The 18,196-nt window shown below is 50.3% G+C and overlaps 1 protein-coding gene across 1 annotated transcript; it reads right to left on the bottom strand.

The window, feature by feature from the left end:
- Positions 1-1,643: 1,643 nt before the first annotated feature.
- On the bottom strand, positions 1,644-11,475 carry FCAMR (Fc alpha and mu receptor). Its single transcript, XM_006730409.3, has 7 exons — positions 11,437-11,475; positions 11,060-11,120; positions 9,477-9,620; positions 6,419-6,757; positions 4,743-5,499; positions 3,968-4,086; positions 1,644-3,335 (listed from the first exon to the last, which is right to left on the bottom strand). Exons 1-7 carry the CDS (start codon positions 11,473-11,475, stop codon positions 3,154-3,156), a joined length of 1,641 nt encoding a protein of 546 aa, XP_006730472.2. The 3' UTR covers positions 1,644-3,153.
- Positions 11,476-18,196: the final 6,721 nt, after the last annotated feature.

Raw genomic sequence — 18,196 nt, 5'->3', positions numbered from 1 at the left:
CGCTTGCCCTTTCCCTAGGAGTCTAACTACTTCATTTCTCTGACCTCAGCTTTTGCGTCTGGAAAGCGAGAATTCTCATGTCTGCCTTATAGGAGCGTTGCATCAAATGCAATGTATTGCCTGCTACATAGAGATACTAAAGCAAGGAGCAGCTGCATTAAGAGCTGTGCCCTCTTGGGGAGGACCTGCTCCATCATGGGAAAGTCTGGGCTCCCTGCATCTTGCATTCGAAATCTCCAGGGAGACTTCCCCGATTCCAGCCTGGTGATGGATCTTTCCCTGCCCCTTGTCCCAGTGATGTGACTACCATGCTAGCTGGGGATAGAAGACGAAAAACAAATCATCCCAAGTGGTGGAGTTGGCTTGCAGTGTCTGTTTGACTTCTGCCCCACTCCAGGCATCGGTTAGCCCATAAAGGAGAGCTGTAAAGATTTGGGGCTGCCCCATTTCCTTCCAGGTGAGAATTTCCCTCAGATATTATCTCTGCCCAGCTCCAAACTGTAGGCCCCGAGACTCTAATCTTGACTCTGCTCTGACCCTTTGAACTTGTACTGGCCCCTCCCCCTGGCAGACCTCAGCTTCCCCTCATGCACTCTGACGTGGCAGCCGGTTCTACTTCCGGAAGTCACCCCTGCCTCCAGCCACTTGGCCAACACCCTTACCAGGCTGGCCGCCTCTTTCCCCAAGATGGGGTCGTCAGGCTGGGCATCCTCCTTGCTGAACCCCAAGCAGAAATTGTTATAGGAGTTTGGAGGAAGGAGAGGTCCCTGAGAGGGGTAGTCGGGGGAGGCAGGGGAAGGCAGGGAAACTCATGAGGAAGAGCGGGATCTGATCCTTGACATCAGAGTCTTGTGTGCTTTTATGGCTCAGCTCAGGGATTGGCAAATCATGGCTCTAGAGCCAGATCCAGCCTGACACCTGTTTCTGTAAAATAAAATTGTGTTGGCTCACAGCCAGCATCATTCGTTTACGTATTGTCCTTGGTCACTTTGGTGCTACAATGGCAGAGCTGTGTAGTTGTGACAGAGGCTATGTGTCCTACAAAGTCAAGTATTTACTAGCAGGCCCTTGCCAGAAAAGGTTCGCAGGCCCCTGCTTTCGTGCCTCCAGCTTTCCCCAACAAAGAGCGATCTGAGGAACCCAGGCCAGCGAGATTGCTTCACCAAGACACCAGAGTCCAAAACGCTAGGGAAACGCTCATATCCCCACACCCCAGGGTTATTCACAATGCCCTTTAGTGTATCAAAGGCTCCAAAAAATTGTATGCATAAGAACCCGTTTACTGTTTAACTGGCATTTCCCAAACTTGTTTGATCTACTGCAACTTTTTTTTTCCCCCTCAGAACACCTCGTAACAATCTTGAGAAGCTCACGTTCTGTGACTGCTCCCATAAACACTAGTCAGGTGGAATTCTCCTCTACTGCCTGAGCTCTCAGCCCGACCCTGCATCTAATGGGTCAAGTGACCTTGGCTGTATTACACCCGGGCCGCCCCCCACCCCCACCCCCGGGTCTGCTTCCTCATTGGATGAATGGGGAAATGTGTCTGTCCTACCTCCTCCAGCACTCTTACAGGCTTTTCAGGCTGGTCACTGAGAGAGTGTTCACAAAAAATGGTCTGGAGCAAGATGACTGCAGTGTCATTGATTTTTTTTATTAGTTTTGCCTTGATACATTGATTATTTAGCAATGGCAAAGTGGAGAAAGCACTAGATCAAGGTTAGGAGTTCCCTTTTCTGATCCTTTACTACTAACTGGGTTTAACCAAATTACTTCTCCCCACAGGGCCTCAGTTACTTCACCCTAGACTCTAAAGATCTATTAGCTCTGAAAGTCTATGATTCCATTTGGCTAGATCCATTCAACTTCCCTACTTATCCAAAACAATGGGGTCTCTCTCACCAACTTGACCACTAACTCTCCATGATTTTCTGGGGACAGTGTCTGTGCTCAGCACCAGCTGTGAGGAGGTATTAATGGAGGGGTTCTAGTGTTGCTGACTACATAGGAGGCAGGGCTGACCCTTCTGGAAATGTCAACCCGACAATTCTCAACTTGATATCGGAGTCTTTCCTTTCTTTCTCTCCCATTGCTCAAAGGCTGCTTTGCCCAAACATGAAGTTCAGACAGCTGGTTAACAGATTTGGCAAAATAAAAAAGCAGATGTGACCCCTGAAAAGACAGTGGGACCAAGGGTGGAGTGAAAGTTCCCCGATAGGCATGGAATGAAGTGTTTATAAAGCAGAATCCACATAAAATTCCTTCTGGCCACCTTGTCTGTTAACACCACCCTCCCCTTAAAATGGCCATTTCCCAGCTTCATCAACAGTCCTTGATATCAAGGATTTATAAGCAGTTGAACAAGAGGAGCTTTATGAAGAAGGTGAGAATCTACTGAAAAATACCCTCCTCATCCATGAGTTTAGGAAAATCCCAGAAAATCTTGCCTGGGTCAAAAGGTCTATGGCATGATGAGTGTGGGCTCAAATGGGGAGAGATGATTTGAGGGATGGGGGTTGTTCTTTTTGGTTTCTATGGAGAAAGCACCTGCCGGTGGAGTCAACCAGGGGAACTCCCAAGTGAAGGGGACTCAGAGCATCTCAGAGGCCACTGAACCCATGCCCTCCAGTCAGCCTTTTGGTCACAAATATTTACTGGGGGCCCCACTGAGTTGGACATTCTCTGGGGACTTAGTGAGGTGGATCCAACATGATAACTGCCCTAAAGGAGCTTAGAATGTACTTGAGAAGGCAAGCCTCGCATACGTGAATATGATGAAATGTGTGCAGCAGGCTGAGTGCTAACAGACTTCAGAAAAGGGGCAGCTAGCAAGGGCTAGGAATGATGGCTAAGAAGTTATAGTAATCGGAAGCCTCTTATCTTTTCAAACCCCCAGGAAGGGAAATTCCACACTTTCCTAGGTGACCTCCACCAGGGTTCAATCAATCCTTTCTTGAAGCTTTCTTTGAGTCATGCATCACCTTTGGCTGTGGGAAATGCTTGACCTTCCTGGGCCCAAGGATGGCCAACCTCTGCTTTCCCAGATGGAGCCCCAGCTCCATTAGCTCCCCTTCGTACAGGTGGAGGAAGGATGAGAAAAGGTTGAAGTTGTGGTGTTTGGTCCTGGTTCTCTTTCCATGGTGACTGAGCAGCTTATGCTTCCATTTCTCGGGGTCCAGGGTGTGTCTCTGGGACAGTCAGACTGGCCTGGGGAGGACAGTCATCCCGGAGCATATTCCTTTCCATGTGGGGCAGCTGGTCTGGCTGGAGACTCAGTTCCAGGAAATATGTCATCTGAATCAAGGTGACCGCTGCTGTTCTTTTTGCCTCCTGAGCTGCACAGACACAGAGCATGCTGTGAAGGGACTGGGAACTGAATTTGATTCCCTGAGGACCCCCAACCCCCAACCCCCACAAGACATTGGGAACTTCCTGACACAGAAGAATTGCAATTGAGCCCTTCGATTGAAAAGGATTGGGCCAGGCCTTGGGGGTGATCATCTTAGCCTCTTCCACTTGCTCCCACAAATCTCACCCTCTCTTCATCAGAGCTAACCACCATGGAGCGCTCATTTTACGAGTATTTAAACCTGGGCTGGAAGACACTTTCAGCCAGGCCATGCAGAGGGCGTAAGTGTAGTTTGCCCCCACATCTGGTCCCAGCACTTCTGCCATCCATGTCTGGGATTGCTCCTGTGGTTCGCATGCCTACAGTTAGCATCTGTCTTGCCATCCTCTGAAGAGCTTCTCCTTCAGCTCTGGGATGTCACCAAGGCATAAGAATAGAGATGATTCTCCCATTTCATTGATAAACCAAGGCCAGGAGTGGTTAAATGGCTCCAACTAGAACTTAGCATTTCTATATCCAGAGGTCCTGGCACCAACTCTGACCCCACCCAGTCCTGAGGGTGTCCGATTGGAATGAAAACTCCCTCCCCAGCCTTGGGGCTACTTCAACTCAACTCACTCATCTTGTTTCTCGGGAGCTTCTTTTGCAACAGGCCAAGAACCACAAGTGTAAGGGGGCACAGCACCGTGGAGGCGAGAATCAGGATCCGAGAGATGTTTTTCTCTCCTGGAGAAATGCTGGAGAGGAAGGAGTCGGGGGGTGGGGGAGAGGGGGAAGAGCACAGAGGAGGGAAGGTTGGAGCCAGACAGGAGACTGAAGGGCATTTGGCCCTCACCCCTCACTTTACAGGTGAGAAGCTGAGGTGAGGGAAGTCGGCTGCCTTCATTCCCCCAGCGGGTGAGTAGCAGAGCTGGGACCAGAACCTGTCTTCAGGTTCCCATGCCCTGAATCCCAGTCCCTCCTGCACTGCCCGTGTGTGGGCCCCACTGTGTGGCACAGTGGGAAATAGGACGGAGCGAGTCAGGGAATCTACCCTGGCCATTTGGCTCTGCCACAATCTTCCCCTGTGTCTTCAGCAAGTACCTCTCCCTCTCTAGAGCTTTTGTTCCTCATCTTTTAAAAAAAAAGTCCCAAAGGTTCCACCTAAATATTCTCTTTTCCTAATGTTTAGATTTTTACTTGAAAACCACATGAAAATACTCAGGGTTTCTTAGCAAAGACTCTGGAACAAGGGAGGGTCTGCGATTTTTATGGTCCTTGCCCTTCGCTCTCGTGGGGTTATAAAGAGAGAAGTGAGCAGATGGAGTGGGGTACAGTGGTCAGCCCACGGAGGAGCATGCCGGGAATGGGGCAGATATGGAGCCCCAGCCAAGATGAAGGTCTGGGAGTTTACCTCATCATGGAGGACCCCTTGCCCAAGAGCCTCACGGACCCAGCAGCTGGGGCCTGGCTCTGTGTGGCTTGGGGATCGCTGTCGCCAGCAGGCATGTCTAGGTCCCCTTCAGTGGCTCCCTCCTCAGACGCCATCTCTATGCTGGTGGGCCCCAGGGTCCACACACCTGCAGCTGTGGTAGTTCCTTCAGCGGAGCCCAGGTCTTGTGGCTTAGAAACAGTTGTCGCTTCTTGCAGGATTCTCTGCACCCATTTTTCTGAGACCAGAGTTGATGGCCTACTGGTCCCTATGACCTTCCCAGTGACATCCAGAGCTGTTCTGACCCCCTCTGTTTCTTTAGGTGGCCCATCGGCCTCCGTAGTTGTCTCCCTCCCTTCCTCGCGGGGCCTCGCCCTTTTCGCTACTGAGCCTCTGGTGTCCCACACCCAAACACCTTCTGTTGTACTGGACACACCTCCAATTGTTGAAGCCGGACTCTCTGGAGTGGGGACTGTTGCCCAGACAGAACCCTCTACCTGGCTGGCCGTCCCTAGAACTACTGCCTCGGTTGTTCCTGGAGTCTGCCTTCCCTCAGCTGACACTGTTGTTTTGTTGGTCCCTGGAGTCAGAGCAACTCTGTCCCATCCTGTCCCCTGGCTTTCTATAGTCTGAGCTGTTCCTGAGGTCCGTCTGTTGGCCGCTGGTGATAATACTCCAAAGGATCCCATGACGAGCTCACCGGTAGCCGGAGTGGCCGTGGGGATGGTGCTGGAAGGATCTGTGAACGGCAGAGGGAGACCATGTGGAAAGACTACCCCAGCTGCCTGCAGGATTTAGCAAAGGATGCCAGGCTTAAGGTGCTTGCTCCAAGGAATGCGACCTCACTAAGCAACAGTCTTTGGTCAATATGATGGATAAAATAAAAATGAGGGAAAACCAGGTGTATTCTCTAGCTTGTTGCAAATATTGACATTCTATGGTCCTTGTTTTATGCCCACATACACTCTGCGAGCCTTCCTGCACTCCCATGCTGGCCCCTTTCCCACAGCCCACCACATACTGCTCCTCAGACAGAGCAGGCAGATGAGCAGGCAGAGCTCCGCAGATGGTCAGGGCAACATCTAACCGGACAAATGCAACGCCAGGCTCTGCCTGCCCCCTGACATGCCACCTCTCCTGGCTGGCCACTGCCTGGGCCCCCTTCCATGGACTCTGGGTGCCCAACTCCAGGTCATGTCTCTGGAACCTACCACACAGAGCATGGACCTGGCAGCTTCTCAGATGTCTGCTGAGGGGCTCGGTCTCAGGAAGAACCTCTCCTGTCCTGAGTATCTTACCTGCTCTGCTTGCCTGAACAAAGAGACATCGTGAGCCAAAGAAGCCACATTTTTCAATTCACTCCCTTCTTGGAGTCCTCTCCAAATATTCAGGCCACAAAATTTGAGGGAATGTGGGTGGGACAGCTTGCATGCATTCATTTAGGCAGTTTTTCTGAATATCTACCTTCTTTCCGAAGGTAATTTCTTTCTGAAATGAAAGGCTACTTCCTAGAGTCCTTGCTTTACCCCCAGGTTTCCCTCATCACCCCCCACCCCCTCAGGCTTAAAGCCCTCCTGGACCTGTCGGTTCGGCTCCTGCACCTTCTCCTTCCCAGCATTCTCGTCACCAGACTTGACCCAGCAGCCATCAGCCCGTACCTGCAGAGACGGTCAGCTTCATGCTGAAGAAGAACATGCTGTTTCTGTTTCCAATGCCGCAGCGATAGCGCCCCACGTCATCCGGGGACAGCTGGGACAGCCTCACCACAAACAAGCCTCTCTGCGGGAAGTCTGCTAGAGCCACGCGGCCACGGTAGCCGAGGTGAGTGTAGTTGGTGGTGGACACGATGGTGTGGCAGATCCACGTCACGGGGCTTAGGCGGCACCAATACTTCCTCACATGCTTGTTGATGGACAAGGGGGCGTAATGGCACCGGATGGTGACAGCTCCCCCAGGTTCCCCAGACACCAGTCTCAGGCCCTTCAGTGCATTTGCATCTGCAGGTGGTGGGGGGGGGGGGGGTGGAGTCAAAGGAAAGGGAGTGTTGGGTATGGTCACTGTGTGGGGAGTTACAAGCTCCAAACTCTGCCAGATTTAGGGAACAGGTCAGAAAATGCCTTCACGAAAGTGAAACGAAGAAGAATCAATATGGATGCGTCAGAGCTTAGCCCACTGGATCAGGAGTACCCCCAACTGTGGAATGGAGCTGTATCTAAGGCCCCATCTGAGAGACAGAAATGCACGAGTACTCTTACCAACTATTTAGCTAGCGCCTGTCATGTGTCGGACGTTCTCATACAAGTCCGTCCAGAGCCTGGGTCAACATCTGATGGGAGGACTATGGTTTGTCTGATGGAAAACCCAAGAGAGATGGTAAGGAGGTGAGGACAGATTAGTGTGCTTTCCCTTGAGAGGGAAGGGTGCCCTAAACACAAGAATCCTGGACCACTCAGCGGGTCCATCCCCAGACCGGTGGCTGAAAAATGTTCACACCAGTTCACACCACACTTTTCTGTAGAAATAGAAATACGTACCACCATCCAAGCACAGATGAACAATACCGTAAATATGTCTGCTTTGGCCGTAGGCATAAATTATGCTTGAATGCATCTACGGCCTGTTTACTGAGTGACATGAACTTGACCTGGTGCGAACAGAAACAAAGCTTGTTCTTGCACTATCTCCTCATACTGGCTCTGCTCCTTGATAAATCTCAGGCATAACTTCAGGTACAGTAACTTTCATAGTCTTACATGGGGAGGAAAAAGTCTAGTCTGGTCAAGAGTGATATATCCAGTCCAGTCCAGTGACTGGTTGCAACTCTTGTCTCTTTGTTCTACTCTTCCCTCTATTCAAAACTGCTGTTTAGGCCCCTCGGGGATTGCATCTGGAGGGACAGAGGGGAAGGTGAGGGGGAGAGCTACGGTCTGGTTGCCATGTTCTCCGGGCACAAGGGATGGCCAGAGATCTTCCTAGAACTTTTGCCTCCCAGACCGGCCCTCGGGCTGCAGTTCCTTCCTTGTAAGAACTGCCTCTCCTGCTGGCCTCTTGCCCCTCCTCCAACACCACCACACCTATGACTTCGGGCCACCTGCCCTTCTTCGGGTGGTCCCCGTCCTTTCTGGGTGGCCTTTGTGGTGGAGCCCCCAGGCCAGCTCCTTTCTGTAGGTCCCACATTTGGTCACGGGAAGCACACTTTGGCCCTGCCGTCAGGAAAAGCTGGGACATGGGACAGCTTGGTGAGTGGCTTTCTACAAGTTCCTTCTCTTACTTGACTGAACGTGAGGGCGCAGGTGGAGGCGAGCCCAACACCCCGGCATCTCTCTCCAAAACAGCTCTTCCGGTGAGCTCGGCTACCCTCTGCTGATTCTTCAGATGGCTACATGGGGGGCTGTGGCTGGCACAACCCGCTCTGCGGTCCTCGCCACAGTCCTGCACAGGAGCTTCAACATCCTGCTTTAGGATGTGGGTGCCTAGCATCTATCAATTTGTTCTATGTCTTTAGGGCCCTCTGAAGCCAAGAAGGCTCAGGTTTTTTCTGCTTGTTTTTAAAGATTTTATTTATTTATTTGAGAGAGAGAGAAAGCACAAGCAGGGGGAGCTGCAGAGGGAGAGGGAGAAACAGGCTCTCGCTGAGCAGGGAGCCTGATGTAGGACTCGATCCCAGGACCCCAAGATCACGACCTGAGCCGAAGGCAGACACTCAACAGACTGAGTCACCCAGGTGCCCCAAGAAGGTTCAGTTTAAATATCCTGTTGCCAGAACTGGCTCCAGAATCGCAAAGCCCAGTGCCAAATGAAAATGCAGAACCCCTTGTTCGGAGGTTATTAACCCCTGTTCACTACAGTGATAGCGGAGCATTAAACCAAGCACCTTCTGAGTATGGGGCCCTATGACGGCCCAAGGCCCATGCTCATGAAGCCGGCCTGCCTGCTACATATGTCTTGAGGTCTAATCATAGGAAGCCTCGAGGCCACAGTGCTATATGACTGTAGCAGTACTCACCGTAGGTTTGATTAAATGACATGCCACCGACTGTGCCATTGTTAGTAAAGCTAAATGGCAACTTACCTTTAACAGTCAAGAATATTCACAATTACAAACAAGGACCGTCCCGGGACAACAGTGATGGTGCCCTGATAAAGTGTTCATACCCTAGTTCTCATGAATCCTTGCAATCTACATGTGGCACATACGAGAGGCGCTCTGCCCCGTTCATCAGCAGGATGGGGCAGTCTGACCTCGCAGGAGAAGGCTGATTAAGAATCCTTAATGAGCTCTTGCAATGAACATTTTTTCTTTTCTTAATACCAAGTTTTACTTGCCCCTGAGAACTCATTTGGTGAATTACTGATCAGTAGCTCTTAGTTATATATAATTAAGGTGTATATGTATTATATTATATATAATTGGGAATATATTTGGTATGTATTATAAATACTTTAGAATGTTTTCTTAGTCATCTGTGGGCTAGCATTTTAGGATCCACGTGGTGCCCACCTGGGCTCCCTGATGCAGATTCTCAGCCCTGCAGTGGAGGCGGGGGCCCTGCACTCATTCTGCCATCACTTCCCTACAGTTGTCTGTGGCTCTGGCTTCCCCCGGGGAGGAGTGAGAGGGGGCCCTGTGGATGGAGGGAGCCCAGGGACTAGAGACCGACTTGGTCTGAGAGAGCACAAGAGGTCTGAGGCAGGACAGAGGGAGAATGGTTGCACCTGCTGTGGCTGTCTCCTCCATGCGGCATGGGGGTGGGAAAGGAGTGAGTGTTTCCTTGGCCCAGAGGTGGGGCCCAGAGGGCAGAGGGCCCTTCCATTGGCATCTGAGATGGGGTCTTCTGTGTGGAGGGGTCAAAGCAGAACCTGGGGCAAAGGGAGGAGATGAACCATCAGGGGACCCTCTAAGCTCACAAATGCAGCCATAAGAGGAAGAGCCGGCTCTAAACTCCTTGCCACCGCCATCAAGTAAGAGTTCCCTGCCTTCTGCCTTGCCTCCCTTTGGCTCCTGTGACCCTGCTGGAGTCCCACGTGTCAGCTGCCAACATGGGGAGGAGAAGGAGGAGAGGGACAGTGGAGAGGGGGCCACCCCATCCCCTGTGCTGCTTTCCTGACCGCAGGCCTTGGGGGGCTGAGGGGGCATATCTTTGAAGGAAGACTGAAATGCTGTCCAAAATATTTAACAGCACCCTTAGAAGTATCAAATTCAGCATTTGAGACTTAAGGGAATTGAGTCAGGACTCTTACCTACATTAATATGTTAGCAGAAAAATCATGGGCCTGCCTGAGTTTTCATCTGGGGGCAGGGGACATCTGCTTCTACTGAAAAATTTTCAAAGGCGGCTAGTGGGAGATTCAAATCAAGAGATGGTGTGATTATATGACAGAGAGTTCTTGCTCAGAATGAACGTTTGGTTCATTAAAATTCTGATTTGTTTGTAAGCCAAACACAATTATTCATCCTTTTTTTTTTTGGTATTACCAGAGCATTTTCATTCATTCATTCAATGATTATTTGTTCAGTATGTACTCAGGACTAAGTTCTAGGTACCAGACACTCTGGGCACATATTCACCACATTTCTCAATGGTTCCCCATTTCCATCAAAATAAAATCTAGACACCACAGCACAGAGACAGGGCCATGCGTCATTTGAGCCTGATCTATACCTGGCCAGCCTCATCATACCAGCCTGCCAGAACCTATGGGGCAAGGACTCTGTCCTCCATCCAGCTGTCCCTTGTGACTGGCACGTGGTCGGCCCTCCATAAATGTGTGCTGACTAGATCAGTAGATGCAGAGATGCAAATTTTATTTACCCACCAGTTTCTCATAGACTCTGAACACTTTTGAGCAGGGCAGGTCTGCATCTTTAAGTCCCTAGTCCTGGGCCTGGCACTGAGTGTTTTGGGAATGAGTGGGAATGAGCAGTGCCCCTTCTGTCTCTTGTGTGTATGCTCTGGAACCCTCATCTTGCAAATGCAGCCGACTTTCAGTCATCAACTTGAAGGGAAGAGAGCAGAAACATTGGGAATATCCTAACAGTGAATATTCTAGAAATGAGCAAAGCAGGCATCGGCCCTCTCTTGTGAGCTCTTGCGTCTCACTCCCCCCCGGACCCGGACCTGACCCCTCCCTGGATGCACTGCATGGTCTGGGACCCGGGAGAGAGAGCCAGGGGTATGCCCAAAGTGCTGAGGCAGCGCTCAACGCCGCCGCTGAGCCACCCGCCAGGAATCTCTGCAGCCTGGAAGGCACAGGGCTGGTTTTGCAAGCTCCGAATCTGGGCCGTGTTTGGGACTCACCTTGCAAGAGGCACAACGTGAGGAGGACGGGCATTTTCCAACCTGCCCTCTGGTTGGTGACCTGCAAAAAACACTGTAGTTGAAGAAGCCTGAGGGGGGCAGGTGAGAAGCTGGGGTGAGCAGCAGGGAGACCTGGGCGAGCCCTTTCTCACTGGAGGACCTCAGTGTGCTCAGTGTTGTGGCTGGATGCACTATATGTCACCAAGAGTAGGACGGGAACTGCCCTCCCTGAGAGAAGCGTGACTCCATCTCCCACTCCTAAGCATGCGTGTTTGGCCCGGGTCACCACCACCAAGGCTAAAAGGTCCCTACCCTTGGGGTTTCTGTGTTCAGAAGACTTGGAACTCCCCCTGTAGGATCCCAGCCCCCGCACCCACTTGCCAGCGCGGAGCTCTGAACGTGGGGGAGCCTTGCATCGTGGAAAGATGACACCCTTGAAGTTTAAACGTAGGCGGGAGTTGTGGGGCCTTGGGGGGTCAGCTTCCTCCCCTGGGGCAATGAGCACATGCGTCAGGGAGTTGTTGCACAACTGAAATTAGATTGTGTTAGAAGTGCTGGCAATGTGCTGGGTACAGAGTAGCTCCCTCCCCCTTCCCTTCTCACCCCTTCTTTTTTGCAGAAAGAGAATTGGTTGCTTCAAGAGAAGCTTTCTGTTTTGCTGGTGGGGTGCCTCCGGGTGGTAACAAGGACTTAGAAATTAGCTCTCAGGACGTGCAATTGTCGGCACAAGGGCCCTATTCTCTTTCTTCTCCACAACTTCTAGAAAGCCCTCCCTGTCCTCCAGTCCACACTGCTCTCCCCTTACTCTGGTCTCTCCTGCTGGCCTGGTGGGACTCTGTGTGTCATCACTCTACCCCCAGGCTCTGGGGCCGGATGTAGCATGGGGCAGGAGCAAGAATGGACCACTCTCGGAAGAGACACCATACTGATCCCCGCTCCGTAGTCTTTTATTGCTTGCTAATTATAAAGACAGAGATTGTACATTATACTTCATTTGTATTCCCCCTAGGGTTTTCATGGATGCTTTTGGGTTGATTCAAAATCTGTGCTTTAAATCTATCTACTGCCTGCAGTTCTTAGGACCTATACATTTAAAAAGAAAGAAAGAAAGAAAGAAAGAAAGAAAGAAAGAAAGAAAGAAAGAAAGAAAGAAAGAAAGAAAGAAGAAAGAGCAAATTAAGTTAGCAATCATAGTCTCCTTCCCCCTCTAATCCCTACCTCACTAATGTTGAGAACAGGTGCAGACCATCAGTGGTCTGGCCCAAGCGCAGGAGATCCTTACCACCCACCCTTGCCCGACGAGACTAAGTCACACAAGGCCAGTGGCCAGGCTGGGACATAGGCTAAAGGAGGAGGAAAGGGAATGGGGGAGGCAAGGAGAAGCTGGAGAGGAAAGGAAGGGCAAAGGAAGAGAGTAGAGGACGGGAGAATGGTGGAATCCATGGGTTGGCGCCGCAGCTGCAAACTGTCACCTCAGCTTGGCTCCGCCCAGCCGTCTCCCCTAAAGCCTTGGCCTGCTCTATCCAGGTAGAGCCCCGAGAGCGGAGGAAGTTGGAAGGGTCCTCGGGCTCCTCGCGCCTCCTTCGTGCCCTCTTAGCGATGCCCCTGCCTTGGGCACCACCATGGCAGCCTAGGCCCTCCCCGCCGTCCAGAGCTTCTGGCTGCCTGCCTTCACCTGGAGGCTCTCCCAGGTGTGCCTGCACCTAATCTGTTGTTTGATTAATGTCCACCAAGCCCAGGTTCCTCGGGGCTTGTTTTTCTAACACACTAGGTGCTGACACGGCACATGTTGAGGTCAAAGTCTCCGCACCACACCACCCAGTTCCTCTGAAGTCCACCTGCACAGCAATCTCTAGGCTTGGGAGCAAAAGCCACCTCGCCCCTGAGGGGCAATGAGGAAACTCAGAGTGTGAGATAAAAGGTCTCCGGGGAGTTATCAGCCTTGATTGGAGGCTGAAAGGACAATATTAGAGGAAATGTCTCCAGACATCCACCCTGCCAGTGACCTTCAGAAAATCTTTCTCCAGGATACAGAGAGCCCCAACTCAGCAGCCTGGGGCTACAGGCCTCTGTAATAATGCACAGCACTTTAGGGTATGAGGGCCATGTGGGGGGGCGGCTCTCATCCCTCTGTCCTGCTGGGAAGGGCATCTACCTCATCTCCAGCACAGGCTTGCATATGACTCCCCAAATCCCTACTGCCCCCCCCCCCACTTCCCTCCTATTCCCTACCCCTGGGGCAGCAGACAAGAAAGCAAAAGAGCCCATGTGATATAGAGGGAAGTGCATGGAACCAGGACTCTGGAGCCTTCGCTTTGCCCATGGCTGATAGAATGACCTAGAGCAAATGCATCCTTGTCTCCACTACAGCAGAAGAACTTTGTGTGATCTCCATGTCTCCTTCTCTTTCTGACATTTGTTGGTTCCACATGACTCAGGGCCTCAAAGGAATCATGCACTCTGGTGGGAGGGAGAGTCAGGGTGAGCAGGAGAGTGGGGAGGCAGGAGGGAGATGCTATGGGCTGAACCCCATGGTCCTTCCCTGGCCTCCTGGGCATGAGCCCAGCCTGCTCCAGGAAAGGCCCCTGAATGCACACTTGAGAGTTGCTGCTGCAAGTCACCACCACCACCCCTCCCCCCGAGGGAGAGACAAGACCCCAGCCTCTGGGGAGAAAGCCGAGTCTCACCTGTCCTTCTCCTGGCTTAGCTGAGGCTTCTCCAGCCATCTCAGTCCAGAGATAAAATCCACCCGGACTTTTCTTTTTACTCTCTCTCTTTTTGAGATGCTGGTGTTTGAACACCTTCTAGCTTCTTTTCTTTAACCTTGAGTCTGAGAAGCAGCCCTGGAGTGCTGGAAACAGTTGGAGCTCTAAGAAGCTCCAAGTGCAAGATGGAGCTCTGCACCTCACCTCTCCGCACCTGCAGCAAGTCACTGCGCCCTGCCTGCTAGTTCTAGGAAGGAGCCGGTCCTGGTTCCTTGTGGTCCTCACTGTCACTTACTCTTGCAGAACTTTTCTAGGGGTGGTGACAGTGACGTCAAGGATCCACATCCTTCCATCTCTCATTTCCCCTCCAGTCCAGGGCCCCAGATTTTTCAGGATGCCCCAGTTTAGCTGGCCCCTTCAGATAAGTGATGCAGCAATCTGGGGAGGGGAGAAAATTCAGGAGAGGAATTCCCCAGTAGTCTGGCTGGGCAGCTGGTGCCTTCTGCTGGCCTGGCCCCATCGGCTCCCAGGAGAGCCAGTTTGGGTCATGGACTCCAGGTCAACTGCACGTCTGGTAGTCCCTAATTCATGCTTCAGACGAAGCACAATACAGGAAATGAGATGATTTCCATGGAAAGAGAGCATTGACCAGCATGGCTCATCCCGGAGGACAACAACATGCTTAAAAATACCCCAACATTTTGCTTTGGAAAAAATGTCATGAGTGGGTTCTTTTCCTTGTAAAAGATGTAATGCCTACCTCTGTTGGTTTTAAACTGACATCAAAATGACAACTAAGGAGCTCCAAGGGGTGGAGGTACTTCGGACTCTAGTGAAGGATGCTCACCAGGCCCCTGATGGACACTGTAGCACCCTTGGGCCAATTAGAAAGGGCACTTCTTCTTTAGAAAAATCAAGGCAGTTGATATATTGTTGCACAATAACCATAGATAGCAACACGTACTGTCTATGCATTCTCCCTTCCAGGTCTGAAGACAGATTGTGGGTAGGAACTGTGTCACTGAAAGCAATAAGAGAGGAAAAGAAACAATACCGTGGGCTGCCGGGAGTGTGGCTGGGACAAGGTGGTCTTGTGTGTGTGCCAGTTTCTGAGTGCACAGTGGTGTGTGTCACTATTCCAGGACTTGGTTAGAAGGTCCAGATCTTCACAAACACCTGAAACCTCTCATATGAGTTCGAAGACATCTACAATGGAAATGCATCCCCTTAGCTGTGGCATGCTTAAACAGTGCACAACCTGAAGAGCTGTACATGGTGGTCCTGCTTATCCCCAGAATTGAATGGTGGTAGAGAGGGTTAATGCCTGGCTACATTCTCCATTCCCAGCTCCTCCGGGAGCAGTACAGCATTGTGGTTTGATCACATAGACTTTGGAGTTAAGACTCCTTCCAAGTTAATATCCCAGCCCTACTTTTTACTGGAAAAGTGATATGGGTCAGATTACTTAACTGCTCTACTCCTTGTTCTCCTCATCTGAAAACGGGAGATAATCGCACCTATCTCATAAAGTTATTTTGTGGATTAAGTGTGACAATCCATGTAACTTAAGTTCCCTGCATGTTGCAAATTCTCAGTAAACGTCAGCCAATAATATTAATAGATTAGCTTACAGCAACAGAGAGCAGGTGTCTTTTAATGATCAAAGCCTCAAAAAGGGTCCTTTTTGAAGGTTTTCATCTATTCAGTGGTCTGCTGCTTTCTTTCTTTCTTTCTTTCTTTCTTTCTTTCTTCTTTCTTTCTTTCCTTCTTTCTTTTCTTTTGCCACTTGATCATTTTGGCATTTGAAAGATTAAAAATAAATCAATTTGTCTAAGGACATGTCTGGATTGATTTTGTATTTTAAAATAAATATTTGTCAAATTGTATTGTTTTATAAACCACGCAGTCATTTTACATCCTTAAGGATATTTTTTCTAGTTTATCACCTTTTGAACATTTTGGAGACTTCTTGATTACTAAAGACATAGCCATAGTAAAGTCCAATTAGTTGTAAAGCCCTGGGCCAGTTTTCAGAGCACTGACCTGGAGCCACAGTGGCTCCCTCTCTAAAGTTTTATGGGGGAGAAAACTCTGTCCTGGCTACTCCTCTTGAGAGTGTAACTGAATTGCTTTGCTTAGTGCAAAGCCATGGGAAGCATCTTTACATAGGTTTATGACACTGACCTTCTGATTCCAGGTCCCAGACTCCAGGAAAAACTAAATAATACTGAGACCAAATGTCAGATCTGGGAAGAGTTTTGCCCACTCCCTGCCCCCCACCTCCAATCCTCCAATCCCAATTTTAGCAAAGGACTTTATTTGCTAAACAGACACAACAAAGTAAAAATCAGAAACCAGCTAACCAAGGCAAGGCAAGTCTTTTGTGTTACAACACAATCTGTTTTGATCTCTTCCTTCTCCAAAACATGTTTTCTAATGAATAAATTAAGAGCAATATATAGAGATGTTTTATGCACCCACATGGCCATAGTCAAAGCCTACATTCCTCCTTATACATCACTGCAAAGTTTTCTGCTGCTCTACCTACGTATGCAAGCTTTTTTCTTTTTTCTTCTTTTTAAAGATTTTATTTATTTATTTGAGAGAGAGAGAGAAAGAGAAAGAGAGTGGGAGGAGGGGCAGAGGGAGAGGGAGAATCTCAAGCAGACTCCATGCTGTTGGGGCTGGATCTCACAACCCTGAGATCACAACCTGAGCCGAAACCAAGAGTTGGAGGCTTAACTGACTGAACCACCCAGGCGCCCCTGCAAGCTTTATTCTATCCTAGTTATTAGCAAGAGAGACACAGCCCTTCTCCCCCTCCCTAACTCAAGTTCTGGTGAGAATACTGGATGCTGAAGAAAGCATTGTTTAAAAACACCTTGATTACCACTACAAAGCCTTGATCACTTAGAAATTCATAGAGGAAGGTGAACTATGAGACTTGTCACTCCTCCAAAGGATAAGAGAGAAGAAAGTATTTGTATAGCACAAGTAATCATTCTATAATGACATTTAGCAGGCTTTTACAACCTCCACATCATTTAGCTGATAGCAAAGATTGCAATCCAGCCACATTCACAGCCCTCCAAATACAGAAGACATCCCAAAGGCAGTTGGGCAAGTGCTGAGATGGTTTAAGTTCATCGACAGACCACTGGTAAAAGCACAGAGGAAAGAACCCCGGGAGATCATTTCATAGTTCACAGGAGTATCGCCTAAGACCTTGGCATAGATGGCTGCAGGAAATCAGGATCAACAGCTTTCAGCACAATCTTTCTGGAGTGACGAGTTTGGGGACTGAAACAAATATATTTCTTACTGGTTGGAATCATTTCATGATGATGCTATTTGGAATAGACATTGTCCTGTGATAATGAATCCTGAGTCCTTGCAGGATGGAAGGGGCCCCCAGTAATTAACTTGCCACCGAGGAATGGTGTTAGATGGGGGGCTAGGTGCTCTGCCTTATTGCTGGCAGGTTGGACGGTCATGAGCAACAAGGCTGAACTCAGCCTGGGTTCGTCGGAGGCTACGCCGCCTGTGGGAGCCCGTGCACAGCCCCGTCCCTCTGACGGGGGCTGCATCCCTCACATGTCCCTTGTGCCAGCACCTCGGTGGCCAGCGCCTGCAGTTGGCTGATGTGTCAGGTGGCCAAGTCATTCCGTCTGCTCAGTAATCTATGGCTTCTTCCAAGGTGGGTGCTCTCTGCTGGGCATTAGCATGTGATGCAAAGAGTTTCACACTTCACGCCACTCCCATGTCCACCCATGTGTCTCCAACTGTTCTTTCAATCTCTCTCCATCCAGGCCTCTGTATCTGTTCTAACATCCATTTTTCCTTCCACACAAAGTAGAACATCAACCCAAACTTCAGCCTATTGGAAGGACTTTCTCTTGCCACTGTTTTTCAAGGCCACTCCTTGTAACACACTTCCTGTTCACTTCACCTTGAACCCACATACCGAACAAACTCATCCATAAGTGAAGCCTAGGTTGTGTCTTCTGCTGCCATGTGGTTTAACAGGGATGCGCCTATGTGGCCCTTCCTTCGGACGGAGGGGGGACACTCGTGCAACGGTGTAGCCGAAGTGAGGGGCCGGGCTACTTGCTCATGCAGCTTGCTCGTGCCTTCCACTGCTCAGACCCAGCTGTACCACTTCCAATTTACGATGAACTGCTGCCGGGCTGCCTGACCTTAAGACTTCATGCGGGTAATAGCTCTCAGCTCATGATGGACAGTTGCAGATGCACACTCATCCGGGGTCCTGTGTTCAGGGATTACGTCTCTGCCAGGACCCAGTATCACACCAGGAGTCGTTTTTCAAAAGACACATTAATCTCCCTTGCACACAGCATGGCTTTGCCAAAGGACCCCCGGGGACTATGTGACTACGTTGTGATTCTCCCACCCCCTGGGACTTGCTGTAAGT

The sequence above is a fragment of the Leptonychotes weddellii genome, chromosome 6 (assembly GCF_054177405.1).
Source record: "Leptonychotes weddellii isolate Sample4059 chromosome 6, ASM5417740v2, whole genome shotgun sequence".
In the NCBI taxonomy this organism is placed as follows: Eukaryota; Metazoa; Chordata; class Mammalia; order Carnivora; family Phocidae; genus Leptonychotes; species Leptonychotes weddellii.
Note: the sequence above shows the minus strand (reverse complement) of the source record. Positions and strands in the feature narration are given on the sequence as shown.